The sequence below is a fragment of the Elgaria multicarinata genome, chromosome 2 (genome assembly GCF_023053635.1).
Source record: "Elgaria multicarinata webbii isolate HBS135686 ecotype San Diego chromosome 2, rElgMul1.1.pri, whole genome shotgun sequence".
Classification (NCBI taxonomy): Eukaryota; Metazoa; Chordata; class Lepidosauria; order Squamata; family Anguidae; genus Elgaria; species Elgaria multicarinata.
The window spans coordinates 121,503,655-121,527,110 of record NC_086172.1 but is presented as its reverse complement, the minus strand read 5'-3'; the positions used below and the strand labels follow the sequence as shown (position 1 = coordinate 121,527,110).

Sequence of the window (23,456 nt, the reverse complement as noted above, 5' to 3'; positions counted from 1 at the left end):
GGCCATCGAGTCGACCCCCCCCCGCTCAAGTTAAATATCTCTCGCACACCATTTGTATTGTTTCCCTTCTTCAGCACTCCAATTATCTGACATTTTGCTGCCCATTCTTAGTGCTATATTTTTTTTTAAAAAAAAAATCAATGTGATTTTTCTCCTTACTTTTGATCCAGAAGAGTCTCTGTCATGGTTTATGTACAATCATGGAGTATAAGTATACTAGGGCTGCTTCGATCCCCTCCAACATGTGCTATTCCCCATGCAATAGTACATATCCCTCCAAAACCCCAGTTCTCATTAAGTCATCATCAGCTTTCAATCTATTTCACTCCCATGATTGACTGGTCCACTGTCTGGTTGTGCACTCTTTGCTCCCCCCACTTCGCCGCCACCCAGACAGCAGGTCTTGTTGCCATCCAAAGGCAGAGAGGGAGGAGCTGCGTGCAGCAGGTGAGCTGCTGAGCAAGAGTAGTGGGGTTCTGTAATTCTTTACAATAAGCTTTTAGGTTTGCATCATCTGCAGACTTTGCCAGGTATTTTTTATTTAAATAAGTTCTATCAATGTACATTCCATTCTTCTAGTACATTTGCAGGCACTATTATTGATATGACAAAGAGCCTGTGCAAATTTTTGAGGGGCATACCTCACTTTATTTTTCTTTGGGAATTGACTCTTCATAGCTGCTTTCTGCGTACTATCTATTATCACTTGAAACAAACTATCTCTTGAAACACTTTGTGTTCATATTCTTGTTCTGCTTTTAGGATTAAAACCCAAACATAGGACTCATAAAATGTTTGCTGTTTCTCTCATGTGTGCATTCCTTACGTTGGCTAATCCAGTTGGTTACACAACATCGTAAGATGTCTTTGAGGAGAGCAACAACGCAAGTGCTGAAGCAATCAGTGTGAAATGATTGGCCCTTGTTTTGGCTGTTGAGGGCTTGTCCTAATACTGGATCTAAAAATTTGGGATTATTGCTTCAAATTTACCGGTAAACTTTTTTTTTTAAAAAATGATACTGTTATGGTCAAAAGGTTTATTCTGATAAGTAAATTCCATTATGCACAGCAAGCAAATAAATGTTGTTGGAATTTAATAGATACATTTTTAGTTAATTTTATAGTTTTCAGTCTTCCATATATAAAAAGGGATTTTTGCTCATTCTTATAACGTGGCAACTTATTCCATATTGTTTGGATGTGGGAAAGTTGGATTGATTTCACAGATTGCTTGTACCTGTGCTCTGGATGTGGCTTTCAGTTAAAAAAAAATCATTAAAAAATCAACAACCTTCAAGTAGGAATTGGGGAATTTATGAATTTGCTTTTGTGGTGTGGAGTTATGGGATACTGTGAATGCTACCTGGTGAAGAGCACAGAACTTCATATTCTGAGTGTAACATTGCCTGGCTAAGTAATTGTTTCATTTTAAAAAAACACATTAGGCCCATTTTTATAGTTGACAAGTACCATATTATGAGAAGTGTCTTGAATTATTTTTTTGTAAACTGCTCTTCTAGCTTCAATCTGATACTGATTGTGTAATGTAATCTGAGATGTGGATGTATAATGGGACAGATGCAGTCCATTCCTAAACATGTTTATCCAGAAGTAAGTTCCTTTAAGCTCAACAAGTCTTACTTCCTGGTGAGTGTGCTGAGGATTGTAGCTGAGACAATGTTATGTTTAATTATAATTCTTGAGGTCTTGTGTCTGTTGTTCAGGTTTCATGTTGGCTTTAGCTCTTTCTGCTTTGAACAGTCCATGAATGATGTGCATCAGCTTAAGTAGAAAAGCATAGGATTAAAATTCTGAAGACTATCAATTTAAGAGGCTTTGTTTTGGACAAATGCTATTCCAACAGTGTTAACATAATGTTTTGTTGAGTGTGTTTCCTATAGAGGATCTTGTGTGCATTCCTGCTCCTAAAACTTCTTGTTATGTATGATTATTGTTCCTTACATGCTCTGTGATATTCTCAGTTTAGAACGACACTGATTTCTTCTTTCCTACATGAAGTCTAAATATTTATTCATTAAACAAATGTGTGTCTATTGGGTAAGAAGAACATCAAGAGCATTGAGACATCCATGATGTTACTTATAAACTTGAGTGCTCTTCCACTCTCAAGTGAAAGTTTTCCCCATCTTTTCTTTGGTTCATAGGTTCTTAGCTGGTTAGCATGTCTCAAAGTTGTTGAAGTTGCACACTGACTTGAAAACTAAATTGCTGTCTTGTGTTGATTGAGTCTACCGCTAACTAAACAGGAGTTGTTACAATTATCCTGCTTGTATCTGTTTGGAATTGAAAGCAGTCGAAACGCTTTTCTCTAAAATCCACTAGATTTCTTTATCAGGTAGATCTCTGGAATGGTGAAGAGTGACCCCTGTGTGTGACACTGTTGGGGATGCTCAGTGGGATGTCAAAAGTGCTTTCAAGTGCCAGATCAGTTATTCCCAAAGGGTGCATCATGGGAGCATAAATGTATGGATTACTAAGGGCTGCTTGGCATTTCCAGTTGGTGGCAAGACAGGGTTTGAGCGATTCTCTCGCTTATTCTCCCCAGCCCAAATTATGAAAGGGGGATCTTTCTATCCCTTCTTTTCATAATGGATTGAAACAGGATAAGAAGTGCAGTCATTTCTGTGGAATACTTGAAGGAACTATAAGTGGATGAGAGTTGGAATGGACACATTTGTCTTCTGCAGAATCCTATTGGTAACTTCTTAGTAAAGGATTTGGGAGTCACATAGTTTAGATTAAGCCGCAAACCTACTTTACCTATGAGATCATACAGAAGTATAACATATTTTTTTTAAGCAAGTGTTTGAAAGAAATTAAGCCTCGATTTTCCACTCCTTCAGTTTAATGCCATTGCCTCTTGGGCTGGTTGTACTTGATTCCAATCCCTCCTCCCTCAACAACACAGATTATACTCAAAGTAGATTATGAAAGTTAATCAAACATATGCAGATTCACTAACTTCCATGTAAACTTGATTTGTTCCATCTGAGAGCAAAGCAGTTCCTCCCAGAAATTCCCTTTAGATCTCTTGTTAGCTTTCCCTTAGTTAGGAAAGTTTCTCTTTTGGAAGCTGATTAACAATATCCCTCTCTGTAAACGTCTGTTGTCTTAAGTCAGCAGTTTGGAAGTTCACAATAAAGTTAAGTTTGTAATGAGAATTCCCCAGTTTCCTTCTTTATTTCTTGGTTGTTTGTACCATTTGATACAATTCTCTTTCTTGCAAGCTTCTGAAAAGCCACTTGATAGTGTGCCTGAGCTGAACATACATTCAAATTGAAACTCAGACATGAACTTGCTATGTAGCCTTGGTTAGGTCACTGATTTCTGCCAGTGACAGAACTCATAGGGGTGTCTATAATTTATTTATTTATTTATTTATTTATTGCATTTCTATACTGCCCAATATAAGTTCTCATGGTGGTTCACAAAAACAGGAAGACAGGAAGTAATACAGCAACAGTAAAATTGTTGTGTGTGCTGCTGTCTCATTGAGTAGAATTGTTTTTGAGGGATCTCTACCTTGACTGGAAAATATTCTTATTCTAAAATAGTAGTTCAGTGTATACAAAATAAATAAACTTGAAAATAGTACAAACCAACGTTTAGTGTAGGCTAAGTAAAGTAGCTTGCCAATAGTATCCACATAACAAATAGAATGTGAAACAGGTGTTCAATGAAGTGTAGCTAATAAGAAGGAGACTTGCTGCTTGTTAAATCTCTAGCCCTAGCCACTGTGCATTGCTGGTCATACAAATTCAAGTCTGTTGCAAACAGAAGAAGCTTTTCTTGGAAGAAAGTTATTCAGGATTTCTTTGTGGACGACTATTTGCAGGCTGACACCTTTGGGATGGGTTTGGAACAAAACCATTGGTTCTGGGCTCATAGTTCTGCAACCTGAAATAAATCTGTCTTGAATTCACTGCAATTACGATGTTGTCTGTGGAAAAGTCTACCTACAGAGGCTGTAGGTTCTCCATCTCTGGAGGTTTTTAAGAAGAGGCTGGACAGCCACTTACTATTATTATCATCAATCATTGATGGTTTAACTTGTTTTCCTGCACATTGCAGAGGGTTGGGCTAGGTGATCCTTGTGGTCCCTTCCAGCTCCACAATTCCATGATTCTATGATCTATTTTCCTCCCAGAATCTGATGTTAATAAAGGAACACTGTGGTGGTGGGGAATGTTAACGATTATATTCATAAAGAGAGCTTAATTGCATTGATCCTTGTCTTTGGCTCTGTTTCAAAATTCATCTTCCCTATCTAGATTTCCATGAAGACAGCCTTGCAAGGTGTGGATGGCCCTTCTGTAGAGTCTTGGCACTTGTGATCTGGTGTCTGTCGGTGACTGTTTCCCCTGCACTGACACAGTGAAAGCCATGAAGGTTGTACCGGAGAAGAATGCTGTGCGAATCCTTTGGGGCCGTGAACGGGGTACACAAGCTTTGGGAGCGCAACGTCTTCTGCAGGAGTTGGTAGAGGACAAAACGCGTTGGATGAAATGGGAAGGCAAGGTAAGGTTTTTGATAGGACGTTTGCAAGTTGGTCTCTGAGTTTAAAAACATAAGCAGGTGCTTTAGACTGCCTAGCTCAGCTGACTGGCAGCCGTTCTCTAGGGCTTTGGATTGGTACTGAACCTTTTGCATGCAAAGCATACTGTATACTCTTCCACTGAGCTGGGGGACTGTTCTGCCTGTCTAATAGATTTGTTAGGTTGCTGGCTTTGGTTTCAATATTTGTATCTCGCACATGCCAAGTTCAGGCTAAAGACAGATAAACCTTTTAGAAGTTATATAACCCATTGATGCTCATGGAAGTATTATGAATGTGTCTTGTTTCTCCTTTGCTGACCTCTTGCGAGGGAGGAGTGATGTTATACATAACAGATACTTTGCGCTCAGAGAATATTTTGTACTCTTTGACTTTCAGAAGGTTGAACTACCAGACAGCCCCCGCTCCACCTTCCTGCTAGCATTCAGCCCAGACAGGTATGTATTTATTTCTTTTCTGTTCTCTGCTAAATATTCTGTCTTTCAGAAAAGTTTGTGAAGAGAAATGTGTCCCAACAAACTTGGAGCTGGTGGTAAGATCTTTCATGTATAAGGTTGCTGTATGTTGAGACAGAGACCAGATCATGTGCTGATGGGATTGTTGCATTGTGTCAGGAAAAAAATAAGAAGTTTGAGTGGGTGGATCTTCCTGTAGGGATGAGATAAAATAGGTAGTAAGGGAAGAAAATTCTCCAAATTCTATTTTCATATTAAAAGATAAGAGCCTTAATCAAATATTAGGGCTAGGTATTAATTAGTCAAAAACAGGTTTGGTCAATTTTCCGGTCAGCTATTGTTAAATAATAGAGATATTTTAAATATGCTAAGTGGAACAAAATCTCATAAATAAATAAATAAACATTTTATAAAAGAGTACTTACTTTAAAGTATTTACTTTATTAGAACAGCAACAAAGATTTTAATAATTAATAGGTTTTAATACTTGTGCTAATTACAAATGCAAATTAAGAGATCAATCCTATGCCCCCTGGGGGACATTGGATATGTTGGTTTATTTTATTTATTTATTTATTTATTACATTTTTATACCGCCCAATAGCCGAAGCTCTCTGGGTGGTTCACAAAAATTAAAACCACAATAAAACAACCAACAGGTTAAAAGCACAATTACAAAATACAGTATAAAAAGCACAACCAGGATAAAACCACACAGCAAAATTGATATAAGATTAAAATACAGAGTTAAAACAGTAAGATTTAAATTTAGGTTAAAATTAAGTGTTAAAACATTGAGAGAATAAAAAGGTCTTCAGCTGGCGATGAAAGCAGTACAGTGTAGGCGCCAGGCGGACCTCTCTGGGGAGCTCGTTCCACAACCGGGGTGCCACAGTGGAGAAAGCCCTCCTCCTAGTAGCCACCTGCCTCACTTCCTTTGGCAGGGGCTCACGGAGAAGGGCCCCTGTAGATGATCTTAAGGTCCGGGTAGGTACATATGGGAGGAGGCGTTCCTTCAAATAACCTGGCCCCAAACCGTTTAGGGCTTTAAATGTCAATACCAGCACTTTGAATTGGGCCCGGACCTGGACTGGCAGCCAATGAGGCTGGAAAAGGACTGGCGTAATGTGATCTCGCCGGCCAGGCCCTGTTAGTAAACGGGCTGCCCTATTTTGTACCAGCTGAAGCTTCCGGACCGTTTTCAAAGGCAGCCCCACGTATAACGCATTGCAGTAATCCAAGCGAGAGGTTATCAGAGCACGGATAGCTAGGCCATCTCTATCCAGATAAGGGCGTAGTTGGTATATCAACCTAAGCTGGTAAAAGGTGCTCTTTGCCACTGAGTTCACCTGTGCCTCAAGTGACAGTTCTGGATCCAAGAGCACCCCCAAACTACGGACCCGATCCTGGCTCTGTGCTTGGAGCCGATCCTGGCTCTGTGCTTGGAGCCAAGGAACCATGCTTCCTACCTCCTGTTACTCCCTCTGGCAGCCAGCTTGGAAAGAATTGTGCTCATTGCTGCTACGAGCTTGCGGATGTGAGCTCGTCAGCTGTGAAAGGGGTGGGTGTTCCTGGGGTGGGGAGGGAGGAGACTGGGGACTTGGGGGCATGAGATATCCCCAGTTTGAAGGGGAGCTGTAAGTTGGGGCTCAGGTATCCCCAGGTTCGGAGGCTTATGAGTAACCAGGGCACATCCTGTAGGATGTTATTGTGAAACCATGAAATGTAACTTTTAAAAGTTGTAAATATTATTATTTTTAGCAATGTTAGGTAAGGTTCCTATAACCCTAGCGTGTTTTCTTTTAATTAACAGTTAGTTTAATCTATCACTGGCTTATTTTTAAAAGCTGGGTATAATTGGTGTTAGAGCTGTGATGTCTGAGTGGTTTGGGTGTTGGGCTTAACTTGTAATGGACAATTCTCTGCACAGGTTCATATACTTCCATCCGTATGTCTATTTCAACTTCCAGTATCGCTGGCTAAATGACATGCACCACCTCCACCCTGGTCAAACTTTTATGGTGCCTTTTCTTTTCCCCAGGACCCTCATGGCTTCTACTCATGTGAATCATAATATTTACATCACAGAGGTGAAAACGGGCAAGTGTGTTCACTCACTCGTTGGGCATCGACGCACACCATGGTGCGTAACCTTTCATCCTACTATCCCAGGACTTATTGCTTCAGGGTGCCTTGATGGAGAGGTTAGAATCTGGGATTTGCATGTAAGTTCCTTCTATTGTATGTTTACTTTCATTTTATGTGGGGCTGGTTCATGCATTACCACAGTGGTGTGGAGCTCCTTCTCTGTGGCTTCATCCTATACCACTATGGTAATTATTCTGCAATCCTCATTGTTCTATGTTAGTTTTATTCACTCTGAGCATGAAACACCAAATGTTGCCTAGTTTAAGGTCTTGCGGCCAGGCTGTAGCAGCCATCTTCACTAAATAATGATAAAGCCTTTTAACAACCCTTGATTATTCCTGAATTCTATGGACATTTCTGTGAAAGATGACGGTAGGTTTCCAGAAATAAAAAAGGCCTTTTCTAGGTAGGAACCCCCCCTCTTTCTCTCTCTCTCTGTGCCATGAGGTGTGTGTTTCATGATGTTTATCCCTCTCCAGTTTGGAATAGCTCAAATGTTTGCCAACTCAAATGAGCTGTTTTAATAACTTTGGAATTTTTTGTGGCTCTTGGATAGTCTGTACAAGTTATATATGTGTGGTAAATGTGTGTGTGTGTGTCTATATACACACAATGTGCCTATTAGTCAGATAAAGAAACATAGTGATTGGATGTGCAGTTAGGGTGGGGGGGGGTGATATAAAATGGGAGCACATGTGATACTACTTGTTGTGATAAGAGACTAGCTCACTTGTATGTGTGGGATTTGTTTTAAGGAAATAAGAGAAACGTTGTGGGGTCCTGTTTGTTTGGATTTTCTTTGTTTCAAAACCATTGGTGACTGTAGTCTGGCTTGCTTTCAGGGTGGAAGTGAGAGCTGGTTTACAGATAGCAACAACGCCATTGCTTCCTTGGCTTTCCATCCAACTGCCCAGCTCCTGCTTATTGCAACTGCCAATGAGATCCACTTCTGGGATTGGAGTCGCCGGGAGCCTTTTGCAGTTGTGAAAACAGCTAGTGAAATGGAACGCGTGCGGTAAGTAATCTTACGTCAGTGTATCTCGTCAGAGAGGAAGCCATCTTTTAAAGAAATGCTCAGGATAATTGCTTGGGCCATTGTTACAGCAAGAAATTTAGAAGTAACTGTCAAATTGGGGGCTTTTTGGCATCCCTATCCATTGCACCTCGGGGTTCACTGTTAAATTAGATTATGAAAAAAATGGTTTTGAAGGCACATGATGTGGTAAATCTGCTCAAGCTGAGCATGTCTGGCACTATAGACTGCCTGGATGGGAAGCTTTCCGAGAACCATGTGTAAGCTGCTCTGAATTTTCCAAAGAAAGAGTGGGTCAAAAGTGCAAAATAAAAATGGGTATTAGTTGCTCCATTTCTAGAACTAAACACGCTATAAAATACCAAGTCAGTAGCTTGCACCAGCGACTCATGCATTTATCTTAAACTGGCAGAACTCTGAGATTAGTCATCAACATTGAACTCGATCAGAGAAGTGTTTTACTGAGTCCCAGCTCTCCTAGTTTTTCAGTCTCTAGCTACACTTTTAGACAACGACTGCAGTGTTTCAGTAGAACCATTACCAGGCAATTGGGCAATAACATGGAATTTACTACGTTTTTTTACTTAGAATCATGGCAAAGCAGTCATTGGGCTTTTAGCAGCAGAACATATGATGAAAGAAAATGTCAAAATAGGAGCAGACACTTGCCTTAATGGTTACTACTGGTTCAGGATCTCTTGGTAGCCAGAGTCTGAAAAAAGCCCAAGTTTGCCTCCTGGCAGGCTGACAGTGTCAGATTGCATCACGAGGCTTGGTCATGCTGCCTGTAAAGCCATCAGGAAAAGCCCGGAGACAGCTTGAAGCAGCCCTGCACTATTCGAGAGAGTGCTTATCTGGGAGGTAGCATTTAAGAGCAAAGAGAGAAGTGAACGATATTGTTGCTCTTTAGAAGCTGCTACTGTGGGTTGTCTGAATAAAGGACAGAAACAAATAGTTGCTGGTAGTTAAACCTCCAGTTACTAAAGGTACTTCCTTGGTAACCCCATATGGAACACAGAGATGCTTAGGCTTCTTCCACTAAACATAAATATATCCTTTGGATGACTCATAAAAGGAAGAGAAGCTAAGTGGCACACCTGTTTTAAAGTCTCAGCAATGAGAAACGGCAATTAGTAAAAGGTAGCCATTCATGTGTGACTTGGCCTATGTCAATAAAGTTAGTTAGGCTCTGGCAAGCTAATGGAAGTTCATGCATATGTCAAATTAGCTCTTACCACATTGCTAATTCTTCTGTAATAGTAAGCTATAAGCTCATGTGTTCTTTTTTTAAACAAGTATTAAAGCAGCAAGTTACTGCTACAGAAATATTAAGCAACAAAAGTGTTATCTTTACAACTTGAAAGAATTAAATAAGTCAGTTAAAACATCATAAACTAAGTTTTTAATGTTTGGAAATAAATAATTATGTTCCTGAAATGATGCAATATGCAGAACACTTGGCTCTGTTTGGAGGGTTTTCTTTTAGTTAGAAACTGGAAGCATGGGAGTCTGCAAGTGTATATACAGGCTAATTCTCTGGGGCTGGAATTCATAGGGTGAATTTGCTACTGGGCCAGGTCTGGGGTTTTGTTACTAGTATATAAAGCCCTAAATGACTTGGGACCAGGATACTTGAGAGAGTGCCTTCTCTTTTATCAACTTGCCTGGTCACTGAGGTCATCAGATGAGACACTCCTGATGGTTCCAAATGGCCCAGATGGAATATTTATTTGTTTATTACATTTTTATACTGCCCAATAGCCGAAGCTCTCTGGGTGGTTCACAAAAATTAAAACCATAATAAAACAACCAACAGTCTAAAAACACAAATCCAGCTAGAGTAGAGCCTTCAGTGTAGTGTGGTGTCTGTCTGTCTCTCTGTCTCTCTCTGTGTGTGTATATGTGTGTGTGTGTGGAAATCCCTGCCTTTGGATGTCAGGCAGGCACCAACATTATTTTGGTTCAGATGTCTTCTAAAGACTTTTTTATTTCAACAAGCCATGGTTTTTATTGGTACTCTGTTTTTAAAATAACTGCTAATACTGATTTTTATTCCTTTTATTTTTTATTGTTCACCACTCTGGAATCTGGGGAGTTGTATATAAATGTTGTAAATAAAATAATGCTGTTGTTTGTGCAGCAGGGCTTTCCCCGCCTCCCTCCTGCAGCCCCCTGGTGTGCCCCCTTCCATTTCTGCTCTGGAGGGTCTCCCAACCTACTAGAGCAGATTTTGAGGGTGCATGAGGGGCTGCAGGGGGAGAAGGAATTGCTCCCCTCCCCATTCTGCTGATAGAAACCATTCTGTCTTGCAAAGAGAGATTTATTAGATACCACTTACAGACCAAAAGTGAACAAATCACTGTACACTGATGGTGCTATATAAATAAATAATAATGTACAGAGATTTTGCCGTTTGGGCAACTGGGTGTAATCTCAGGTTCATATTTTCTTTGCCTTTATTACACATGTGGATTCAGTTTTCTCTTTCTAAGAAGGAGACCTGAAACCAGTCATGTTTTATTTCCCTTCAAAAATTGAGCTGCTTTGGAGACTGAAAATACCGACACATTATATAGCGGGAAACTCACATGCCACTGTGCCCATGCAACATTCTCAATCTACTGTGCAGTCTGTCTGCCTCGCAGTTTCTGCTGGTTAAATGTGTTAGTGTTGGGGGAACGGAGTACATTTCAGGGATGGATGAACCTCCCCCCTCCCTTTGTTAATCTGATAAACCGTGTGTGTTTTTACACTTTGTAACACTACAGAAATGCAAGACGTCTTCTTTGATAGGACTTCAAAGTACTGTTGGCTGGACCAGCTTGTTCTGAAAGAATTCAATCTTATTTTTTTCAGACTAGTACGATTTGATCCCCTTGGGCATTATTTACTGACAGCGATTGTTAACCCTTCCAACCAACAGGTAATGATTATTCTTTCACTCTGTTATAAGGTGACTAAGCTGCCCTAGCCCTAGGAAGTCTGAGGTTTTGGATACAGCTTCAAGATGTCTCTTTGTGTAGAATTTTGGTGTAGAGTTCTGTGTGTTATTAATTCAACTTTGGCATCTACTGTTTTTTGAATGGATTGAATATGAATGGCCTGGAAGCACCTGATGTTGTTAAAGCTCAATATGCGTGAATTTGATGGCATCTGGATGGGAGACTATTGGATAAGCTGCTCTAAGCTTTCTAAAAGAACCATAGGATATAAGAAGAAGAAGAAGAAGAAATGCTTATTCATACTGTGTCTGGAAAGTTCCACAAATATTTGGCTTTGTTGAGATGATAATTGCCTTGCCAGTGCACTCATCCATGCTGGTGGTCCCAAAAGCTCTTTGACCTGACCATTATTATGAGCTGCAATAGCACTTTACTGTTGTTTACTGTGTAGAATATAGCTGTGGTCCATCTGTGGCAGAACTGCCCAATTGGAGCGGGTGATCACAATATAAGGTAGGTTTTTCTGAAACTGAGTAGACTCTTTCTATAAAGTGTGGTTCACAGTAACTTTTATCCTGCCCAAGGGCAGGGCCTGTGCTTTGCTTGTTGCAATGCTTATCCTGTTGTTGTTTTCTGCCCTCTAATGTTGATACAAGGTGACTGATCACTTGCATTTTCCTCTGCAGAATGATGAAGAGGTGGAAATTCCTGTGGATAGTACAGAAATGCCACATTATCGCCAGCGCTCCATCCTCCAGTCTCAGCCTGTGAGACGCACACCACTCCTTCATAATTTCCTGCATATGCTGTCCTCGCGCTCTTCTGGCATCCAGGTGGGAGAGCAAAATGCCATGCAAGACTCGGCTACTCCCTCCCCTCCTCCTCCTCCCCCTCCACCACCGCCACCGCCACCACCACCTCCAGCTAGTGAAGCCTCTAGAGCATCTGCCTATAATGGCCTCAGTGAGCCTGTCAATTACCCCTCGGTAAAATGTTGCCAGCATCTGGGGGTGTTGTGCCTTTGCAGGCGATGTTCTAGTGCAAGACTTCCTTCTTCTCTCTTCCCGTCCCAGGACAACGCCCCTTCCACTTCCTCTGGGTCCACTGGCACGTCCTTTTCTTCTGTGCAAATGGAGCCTTACCAGCCCCAGGAGCAGGCATCTACAGCCCAGCAGGAGCAGGGCCTCCTTAACCGACCATCTGCTTTCAGCACTGTGCAAAGCAGTACTGCTGGCAACACCCTGCGCAACCTTAGCCTGGGCCCCACTCGTAGATCCCTTAGTGGGCCTTTGTCGGGCCACCCGTCCAGGATCCACCCAAGAGAGATGGCCTCTGGGTTAGAGGGTTCTGAGTGGACTCGAACAGTGTTGAATATGGGCCCTCGCTCTGAGTTGGAAGGTATGCCTCCTCCTAGAACCAGTGCCTCATCAGTGAGCTTGTTGTCGGTACTGAGACAGCAGGAAGGAAGCTCCCAGTCTTCTGTATATACTTCAGCTACAGAAGGAAGGGGTTTTCCAGCTCCTGGAGCTGAAGCAGAAAGCACCAGTAGTGCTGGCCCAAGCAATCCGGCCAGCCTTCGCAATGAGCTTCAGTGCGACTTGAGGCGGTTCTTCTTGGAATATGATAGGCTTCAGGAGCTAGATCAGGGAATAGGTGGTGAACCCAGTCAGTCACATCAAGCCCAGGAGATGCTTAATAACAACATAGAGCCTGATAGGCCTGGTCCTTCTCATCAACAGACCCCACATAGCAGTGAAAACAATTCCAATTTGTCACGGGGGCACCTGAATCGCTGTCGCGCCTGTCACAACCTGCTGACTTTTAACAATGACACGCTCCGCTGGGAAAGAAGCACACCCAGCTATGCACCAGGGCAGGTCCAAAGCACATTTGAGGGTGTGCCATCCAGCAGTAGCCAGCTACCACCTTCTGAGAGAATGGAAAGCCGAACTTCTCCCTCTAGCAGACTGCCACTGGGAAGATCCTCTAACCCGCCAGAGGAAAGGACTGTCAGAGTGGTCTTTAACCAGGAGACGGGGCACTGGGAAAGAGTTTACAGCCAATCTGCTTCAAATAGACCTGGGAATGTATCACAGGACGCCTTAAACCAGGAAATGCCTGAGGAAAGTTCAGAGGAGGATTCACTAAGGAGGTAAGACGGCTAGGCTCTTCCAGTTACTTTCCTCCTCAGTCTGTGTCATCAAATGTGAGTGACCAAAACAACCTGGAGGTCACTCTTTCTGATATGGTCACGAATGTGCCTTTTGGCAGACCTGGGTGTCGGGATGACCTGGTATCTGCAGTAGGTTCCATATCTGATGCAGAGGAAATTTAAAATATGATGGAGGAAACCTATACACATCCAGGAGTTGGAAGTGATCATTTGTTCCTGTTATCAAGTTGAAAGTGATCATTTGCTCATGTTGTCAAGGCATTGCTTCATGTAGCTAACAGGGTGGATTTGATTTAAATCACTACTCAGACTCGATTTAATCATGTGACTCCCCCCCCCCCCCCAAAGTGCACTCTTCCTCGCTATATTTTACATAACAGAGTTACCAAAGACTCATTCTTGCTGGTATAATCTTAATATTTACAACCAGCTGAAGGTTTCATTTTTAGAATAGTTTTCAGATTAGTTTTACAGTTATATCAAAAAAATACTGATTTGGTTATACTAATAGATAATTATGAAATTATTGCAAGGTGAACTATCTCCAGTTTAATAGGTTAATCATTCATATTTGGACAACTTTTCTGCTGTACTTTATTGGAAGGAGAAAAATAATCGTACAGAAACCTCTGGAAGAGCATGACATTGTGAATGGATTAATGGAATGCATTTACCAAAAAATTTAAACAGCCTCATGCTACATAATTAAAACTAATCCTTATTTTATGACTAATAACCTTTGGACTATAATGTATATTAAATAGAAAACTATCTTTAGATAGATTTTTCCTCAAAAAGCATTTTATTAAAAAAATCCGATTTAAATAAAAAAATCAGATTTTTTTGAAAAAATCATTGGTTTTTATCCACCCTGATAGTTAATCATGATACTTATTGCATTAACTATTAAACTTATTTATTTATTAAAACATTTGTATCCCACCCTATATCACTGGGATCTCAGGGTGGTGTACAGATAAAATCAGAACAATGTAAACATAAATAATATACTCAGCTAAAAAAGTATTAAATCATTAAATTAAAACCAGTAGATAATTTTAAAAGTAATTAAAACAATTAAAACTGTGTGTGACCATGGAGAATTTAGCCTTCAAAGGCTCTGATAGAGCCATGTTTTAACTTGGCGCCAAAATGATGCCAGTGTTGGTGCCCGCCAGGCCTCCAAGGGAAGGGTATTCCACAACTGGGGTGCCTCAGCAGAGAAAGCCCTCTTCCATGTCCCACTATGCTGTATGTCTTGCATTGGTGGGACGCAGAGGAAGGCTCCTACAACAGATGTCAAATCTCGGGCAGGCATATATAGGGAGAGGTGCTCGCTGAGCCGTTTATGCAGGGCATACCAATAGACTTTCCATATGTTCTCACCAATAGGCTTTCCATATGTTTTTATTTGCTAATAGTAGTAAAAGCCTGATTTCCTTTTTCTTGAAGATACAGTCAGCTGTTGATTATCATTCAGGAATAAGCTTGGATCTAAGATGGTTGAATTGCTTATAACTACTCCCCACCCCTCTTGCGAGAAATATACCAATTCTTAGGTCATCTTGCTGTTGAATTGTATGTCTGACAGTGACTTGTAAGAGGCAGTTAAGAGAACATTTTGAAGTGTTAGTTCCTTGAACTAGCCCATGCCTTATCATCTTAGAGGGAAACAAAAATGTTGACCACTGTATAATATGTAGTAATGGAATCAAATTGTTTTGGGTATTTTGTGGGGCAAGGAGGTCATCCATTTTCTTTACTGCTTCAGGACATTTGTTTCCATTTGAATTGGGCGCAGTCTTTAGCTTATCTTTGCTACATGTTGAATCTTGGTGTTGACAAAATAACCCTTCTATTTTAACTCCCCCTACTTCACTGTCTCCCCGCACTGGCTGTGCTTTGGCAGTTTTCTACCTGATTGTAAAATGAGAACTTCTTCTCTTGTCCTAAATTTACCTAATCCCAATCTTGTCAGGTTCCTGTTCTTCATGAATAACTAATCTTACCTTGAATGCCTTTGATATTTGCAGACTGTAGACCAGTTTCCCCTCCCTCATAGCTGTGGGTACATATACAAGTCTTTCCCCACCAAGTGGCATATAGTTATTGCACCAGCCCACATCATTTCCTAGCAACCAAGGGGAGTTCAGCTCAGGCTGAACTATCAGTGTTCTTTGAAAGACACTGGGCAAGGAACAATGATTGCCACATGCAGCTGGCCTGAAAGTTCAATCTTTGCCCTGTGTAACGGTTGGAAAGTCGTCACAGGCCTGACTTCTGTGTAAAGGCCTTTGCATCCAGAAGACTAAAATAGAAAGAATTAGTTGAATCTGGTTAACACGATACTAATTGATATGTTCTCCCCCCCCCTCCAAGGCTCAAAGAAACGTCCATTTGTTATACTGCCTCCAATGCCAGAAGAGGCAGCAAACGCATCTGAGATGGGTGGCTGGGTGAAGGTGTGCATGTTCATACATTCAAGATAAAATATGGAGAGGCTGTGTATATTGTTCTTTGCATTTTCCATTGCGCCAGGTGAAAGAAACATTTGTAGGAGCTGAAAAGGATAATTGGTCAGAACTCATTGACAGCAGGATTGTATCTTGTGGAATGTTGAAAAGAATGTGTGGGGAAACCTCATCTTGTGGGTCCCTTGTTCTCTAGTTCAGTTATAGGTAGAAGGAAAGTTGGTCTAGATGTAATCCATTCAGTTCCTTCCTTTCATTTCTTATGATCCAGCTGATTCAATCTTTGGGCTGTCTTAACTGTCATAAATGGTTATGTTCTGCCATCTCCTCTGAGGCAGCGGCAGCTGTGCTCAGCCAGTCTGTCAGTCATTTACCTCTTGAAACAGATGCTTCATGCTATGGTAAATGAATCTGGAGTAGGCAACCTAGTGCTTGGTCTTGCTTTGGTATTCAATCCATGGGAATTCCAAGAGCACAAAGCTCCCCCAGTAGCTCTTCTGCGCAAAACACTTCTGTGCTCCACTTCTGGCTATGCTCGGAGGTTTTTTCCTTTTTCGTTCTTCATTATGGAGCAGGAGCAGATGCCCTTGCCCCGCTTTTACTATCAGCAGTGTGAACCACTTTTCCATATCTTCTTCTCAGGTTGGTTGTATTTCATCCAGAGGGGGCCATTCAAATGGTGCCTTTCTATGCTGTGGTTGCTTGACAAAGTGGGAGCAGCAGTGATCAGGTGGGCAGATCCTATGCAATAAGCCCCTCCCATTTGGTTCTCCGATTCTAACATTACCACCAGCAGTTTAACAAAGTATTGGAAAGTGGCTGGAAGTAAATGTGAGTAGGGCCAAACACTGTTCTTGACCAAGCATTACAATTGGGGTGGGACATGGTGGGGTGAAGGTGTTCTCTAACATTCCTTATGCCAAGGGTTTTGTAGATCAAAATTGGAACCTTAAATGTTGTTAAGAAGGCAATAGAAAGCCAGTAAAGGGACTAGAACTTGGGTGTTAATTAATGTGCCTCCTGGTCATCCATCCCTGTCAAGAGGTAGTCTGGTGCTTTATGCACCAGCTCTAGTTTCTGTGCACTTTTCAAAGGCAGTTCCCATGTAGAGCACATTGCAGTCCAGTACTTGAAATCTTGAGGTTAAATTGGTATACATGATTGATGTAATGTCAAAATATGACACCAAGACCTGGAGCCCTTTCTCAATTGACAGAAGAGAGAAAAGTGCTTTTGTCATACTGTGACCTTCTTTTGCTACCATGTAGACATCCAGGATATGGGAGTGTCCCCAGACTGTAAGGTTAAATGACCAAGGGAGGCTAGAGTCTGTTAATGACAGATGAGCCCAGAGCGACAGCCACACACTTCTACATATCAAAACTGCTGAACCAGGATCGGATGTGAAGAGGAGAGCTAACTGCCATCAGTGTCCTGCTGTTGCCTTACCCCAGATTGCTTTGTTATTTCACCCAGAAGTCTCATTGCACCATTTGAGCAGGGGAAAGGAGAAAGAGAAATCTGCAGAACTCCCAAAGAACCCCCTTAGGCTGGACTGCTGGACTGGAGCTTGGGGATGATTAGAAGAAAACCATGTATTAGCTAGTCCTTCCAGCAGATGTCACACTTTACAAAGTAGTTATTGGATTAGTGGCTGCAAGCCTTGGACAAAAGTAAAAGATGAAGGACAATTGTGTTGCTATCTGTGTACAATTTGTTTCCTTGACCTGATTTATCAGTTTGAGAAGTTTTGTTTGGGAAATGTGCTTTTGCAGCAGAGGAATGGAGTTAATGATGACTAAATGAAGGCTGTCCCCGTCTGAATCACGTTTCACAGATTGGCCATGTGTGAAAAGAGAGTTCTGATGTTTGAGTGGAATTGGCTAATTATCTTAGGCTAATCACTTAGACATTAATAAACTTCTAATTGGCGTTCTTGATTGGCATCCTTGGTCTCAATGGAAGGACGTAACCAAGAACCCCATTAAAAAGAGCATATGCCCCTTCCATGCCGTTGGATCTGAAAGCAGCAGGATAGCACGACTTGCAGTTAGATTCTGGTCTAACCATGGGACTTTGGTCTCTGGGTAAATGCATAATGCAACATTTTGTGGATGTGTACACGGTAAGGTGAAATAAGGCCATATGTCTGCTTCAAAGCAATAAAGGGTGTGAAGACTTAATTTTCTCCAGTGATCTTCAGATTGGTGCTGTTTGAAGGACAGGACCATTTGTTTACAGATGCTTTCACCATCTGTCTGTCTATATCTGTTGGCCCCAGGGTGACTGAGGTTTGGAAATATTGCTGTATCAGTGTGCAAACTATTTTATCCAGTGATTCTGGTGTATGAGAGGAAACTAACAGAACAACACACGAAGTTGGTGGCCTGGTCATTTTCTGGTAACTTTCTGCAGTGTAGTTCTCTATGTTAGTGCTCTTCTAGACTGAGAAGTCGGTTCTACAGAATTCAGGATTTTCTCCCAAGTAGATATGTGAAGAATTGCAGCCTTAATATTTTTAAAGAAGGAAGCCTATAATTAAGCCTCCATGTTATTGTGTAATCCAAGTTTTCCTTGTTATGTAGAGGTTCTAAAGTTGAGCTCGAGATGCTAAGCAGATGGTGACTACCCATATGCTTGTCAAAACATTTAAATTCATTTTTTTAAAAATCTAGGTTATTGTAACTTGAAATAGTAATATTTGATTCACACAGATTATATAGCAGGTAATACTGTAGGTACTGGTGAAAGATTTTGTAGATTATTTCATTCATTAATCAGTTTTGCCAAAATTCTTAATTCCTTGGCTTGGAAAAGAATCTTAGCAACTTGTAATACTTGATTTCAATCCAAGGCAAGCATTATGACTCAGAGTTTTTATCTGGCTTCGATTGTCCAAGATGGAGAAAAACTCCCCACCCAGGTAACTGGTTCCTCTCAGTTACACAGACACTGCTTGCAGGCTTACAGTAAGCATCCTGTGGCTCCACTGAACATACTTGGTCCTCTTTGGGCTGTTTTTGGCGCTCCCTCCTTAGGGATGTTTTCTCTTAAAAGTTTGTTTTCTAAGTTCTGCAGATCTTGGAATTCCCCCTAGCTTGCTGATACTCCTTTTGTGCTTAGACGGTGCCGTTTTGATGACATAAGTGGATTATTTCCTATTAGCATATATTATGATGTGCTGACCTAAAAGATTGGAACCAATAAAACAAAGGCTCTAATATGGTACATACGGATGAAGAAGAGAAAGGAGCAGACTATGGAGACATCCTATATACTCTGTTCTGGGCCTTGAGTTCAGCCAAAAAGACTCTTAATACAGAGTGTTTATTTAATAAAGGGCCTTTTCTATAACGTCAGTATCTTTGTAGAATGCCTTACCTATGGTATTCTAGCTGGCCCAGTCCCTACCTGTGTTTAAGAAAGGGGTCAAAGCCTTCCTCCTTTGGATGGCTTATTCTTGTTTTTAAATTATTGTTTAACCAACTGCTGTAATCTTTTTTGTATGTTGTGCTTTAAATGGATTTTGTTTTAATTTGATCTTGGTGTCATTATTGCACTCATATTTATGTATGTTTTAATCCTTGTAAATTACTTCGAGGGCAATTTTGTTTTGCTGGGAAGTTTGATATAAATGTAAACAATTTGCTAGCTTAAATATATGACAAAAATATTTACAAATCCACCTTTCCCAAAATAACCTATTTTAGTTAGTACGTGGGTGCTTATGTTAAAAAGTTTCCCTTCTTGGTCATCTAGGGCCAGTTGTTACTTGCCACAGGCAACCAAGACAGTGGCTACTTAAAAGTCTGTTGTTATGGATTCATATTTCTTAAGACTCTCCCTTGTGCCACACTAACAGGGCAATTTTATACATGTTGTTGTTATATTTATTTATATCCTGCCTTTCCCCCAATACTGCGACTCAAGGAGGCTTTACAAAATTAAAACATAAACAATTAAAACATATAATTAGAAATATACAAAAGTAAAAAAATATAATTAAACCAGCTGAAATATTAAAACATTTAAAAAAGTTTAGTTGAAATATGTCCCATGTTGTTAAACGGGGCTAAATCCTAGGTAAATGTATATAGGAATGCAACCAAAAGGTGTTACCATTTCATATAATTTTACTGTAAAGCAGTATGGTAGCGTTCTATCTCCTGATGCTAAGCATCCTTGCAGACACACTGGGGAGGAGTTGTTAGCCTTCTGGAGAAGCTTGGCTCTTGAATGGCGTCACCTCCATTTTTTGGAGATGGGTTCTCTTCTCCGGGCCTCCTTTATTGAGGTAACGTTAGTTGACTCCACGTAAGTAGATTGTTCTGACCTCAGTTGGTGTAGTCTTCATTCTTCCTTTTCTCCCTCCTCCCTCTTTTAAAATAGTAGCTAAGGCACAACTTTTTAATACAACTTTAGGCTGGGGAGCAGCCTATTCTAGAAGGGGTTGCACTCTTTGAAGAATCAGGTTACAGCTTTGGGATGCTTCTGGGTCCAACATTGCTCCTGGAGGATCAGGTGGCTGATGTGGCCAAGAGTGCCTTTACCTAGTTTTGATTGGTGTGTCAGCTGTGCACCTTCTTGAAAAAGGTGGATTTTGCCATAGTGATTCATGTCATAATCATATGTTATTTAGATTATTGCAATGTGCTCTACATGGGGCTGCTCTTGAAGAGTAATTAGAAACTGCAGTTGGTACAAAACGCAGCAGCCAGACTGTCTGGTGTATACTTCATAGGCCACATAACACCACTCTTATACCAACTACACTGGCTTCCAATCTGTTTCTGGGCATAATTCAGCATGCTGGTTCTTACTTACACATCTCTAAACAGCTTGGAGCCACAATATCTGAAAGGCAGCCTCATTCCATATGAACCTGCCAATAATTTACAAACATTTTATGAGACCCTGTTGTATGTTCCACCACCAAAAGAGTTCAGGTTGGTGAGTACATGGGACAGGGCCCGTTCTCTAGCAGCACCCTGATTGCAGGACTTCTTCCCTCAGGAGGTCAGATTGGCTGTATCTTTGCCTAGCTTTAAGCAGGCCATAAAAACCACTTCTGTTCCACCTGGCAATTTTTGGTTTGTTTTTAAGATGGTTGTGTTACTGTACAAATGAGTTTGGGTTTTGATAGGTAGCTTGATTTTAAAATGTTATATCTCTGTGGGGGCCCTTACAGGCACATAAAGGTAATTGTAATTGTGTTTTTCGTAATTGTGTTTTTAACCTGTTGGGTGTTTTATTGTGGTTTTAATTTTTGTGAACCGCCCAGAGAGCTTCGGCTATTGGGCGGTATAAAAATGTAATAAATAAATAAAATAAAAATAAATAAAGGTGACTCATAAATATTTTGATAAAAAAAATAATTTTGTAACTAGCAAGTGCTAGGCAGTCCACTGGATACCGACTGGAGCATTTGCAAATCTTCTGTCAGCCTCTACTTTAATGAATCAGAGAGCAAGATTCTTGTCCTCAATTTGACATCTATTTTTTTAATGGAACAAAAGTAACCAGCTTGTAACTTGGCTTGGCATCAGATGAGATCATGAGCCAGACACAGTTTTTGAGCCAAGCTCCTGGCATCAGTTTTGTATCATCTAAGATGAGGAAATACAAATATTACCACAAAGGAGTTCAATACATTTATTTCTGCCTGCAGCAATTGTTTGCTGATAAAGCCTATAGTTTTGTGCAGAATAATGTTAATGCTGTTTTTGCTGATGGAGATGAACTGTCTTAATTCTGAATGAGTAAGAGAATGTTCTAGAACATTACTGGAAGGGATTGGCTTTGATTGTATTAGCCTGCCCGTGCCTTCATTTTCTGTATTTTCTGGCTATCTTGCAGCTCTTTTCAGAACGCTGCCTGAAATTTAACAACATTGTCTTCTGCCACAGGGGTACTGGTAAATGTTGAAGTGCAGGTACTCATCATGACAGTCCCCATAACCATGCCCCAAGGAGAAGCTGAAAATGCAGGCAGCTGTGTTGATCCAACAAATCAATTCTAGTAGTTTTCTTCTCTTCCAGGAGCTGATCTTTTATAAAGCTGTTGGATCTTAATTGCCTGTTCAAGACTAGGTGTAGTGAGTTTGAAGAGACACATTAGAACTGACAGTGCCCTATATTCTGTTTGGATGTATAGAGACTTGTGTAGTTTAATGTAGTGAGTAGATTTTAGCAGGCTTTAGTTAACCAAACTTAGGCCTCTTGTATAATGGAAGTGAGCCTCTCACACAGGCAACAGCTTCACCTTGAAGCTTTTTTGGCCAACTGGATGATTTAAATTCCTTGGAGATGAGATAAGTTTCACTACCTATGGGAATGAAGGCCATCTTCTGTGTGCCAGCTTTTCAGCTCCTGAGCTAGGGAGAAACACTTATAAAATCCATTCCACTGGCCTTGCTCTTTGTTTTTGCTCCAATGGGAAATATATGCACTGCCAGCCTGGAGAAACTTGTGGTCCTAAGAACAACTTCTCGTCTATCATGGAGACTCAGATAGACATTCAGCTGTAACAGTTTCATTGGCTGATGAGAAACATGAGCTTTGTCTGCTTACTTTTCTTTCTGCATCCATTTTCTATCAATAAACTGTCATCCTTTTGCACAAGTAGCTTTGTTTCATCTTGGTAAAAGAATCTAGGACTTGACAGAATCAAGACCCCAACTTAATACACTAGGCCATCCCAAAATACTTTGCGTTACAACAGGGCTAGCTCACAACTATGTATTGTGTTACTGAAAAACAAAATATCCCACCTCCACTAGCTGCTGTGAGGATTGTAGCTAAACTCAGAGGGAACAAGGAATAATGAGTGGGGTGGCAGATGACGTCCATGTACCTGCTAATCAAAAAATGCCAGTGTTGTGGCTTTGCGAGCCCTGGTTCCACTGCATAGGGGCATCTTACTGCTGGCTGTTTCTCAGCGCTTTATAGCTCCATGTAACTTTTTGAATGTACATATGTATATGTGTGTTGAGATTTCTCTCCTGAATTTTTAAAATGTTTTTCTTCCACTATTAGAAGATAGGGATGGTAAGTTCTTGCTGTTCGCTTTGATTGGAATTTCAGGAAAGAAGCAGATACTCTAGAATTAGGAAAGCTGAACCTGGATAAGGTCTATTGCCTAAGGTACTTTCACATACCATTCTCTCGCCACCACCTCATTCCCAGGTTAGCCTAAGTTACCTGTTAACTGGGTTCACAACACAACCTTCCAGACTCAAAGGATGAGTATGAGTTGAGTTGTGTGTTGTTGAACCTTGGGTCGTTGAGTTGTGTGAACCAAGCTGCTCTAACAAACCATTGTTTGTTAAACATGAAAAACCCACAGTTCACAACCCAACAACAAACCATTGATTCTCTTCATGGGTTGTTCATGGTTAAACGAATCAGCTTGTTAGTGTGGCTGGGTTCACAAAACACAACAACCCATGGTTCAGCAATAACAACCACAAGGTTGAGTATGGGTTGTTGTTAAATCATGCATTGTTGTGTTCTATGAACCCAGCCACTGTCTGTAAAAGCATGGGGCTGATTTCATGTTTGAATCAGTGATAGGTAAACATCCCTTGCTCAATTTGGAAGCGGCCCAGTAATCACAAGCATCATCAGAGAACTGTTGAGAAAAATATATTTTGAGCTTTG

At 40.9% G+C, this 23,456-nt stretch overlaps 1 protein-coding gene across 3 annotated transcripts in view; it reads left to right on the top strand.

Moving 5' to 3' along the window:
• AMBRA1 (autophagy and beclin 1 regulator 1) overlaps positions 1 to 23,456 on the top strand; it is a 177,927-nt gene that overhangs the window by 8,329 nt on the left and 146,142 nt on the right. For 2 of the 3 annotated variants that reach the window (XM_063117472.1, XM_063117473.1), the window contains 6 exons: positions 4,293 to 4,539; positions 4,955 to 5,013; positions 7,073 to 7,256; positions 8,022 to 8,194; positions 11,069 to 11,135; positions 11,841 to 13,306. In XM_063117472.1, coding sequence (XP_062973542.1) covers positions 4,405 to 4,539; positions 4,955 to 5,013; positions 7,073 to 7,256; positions 8,022 to 8,194; positions 11,069 to 11,135; positions 11,841 to 13,306 — 2,084 coding nt within the window. In that variant the 5' untranslated portion in view covers positions 4,293 to 4,404. The remainder of the gene's footprint in view (positions 1 to 4,292; positions 4,540 to 4,954; positions 5,014 to 7,072; positions 7,257 to 8,021; positions 8,195 to 11,068; positions 11,136 to 11,840; positions 13,307 to 23,456) is intronic. The other variant, XM_063117474.1, reaches the window with a different exon arrangement.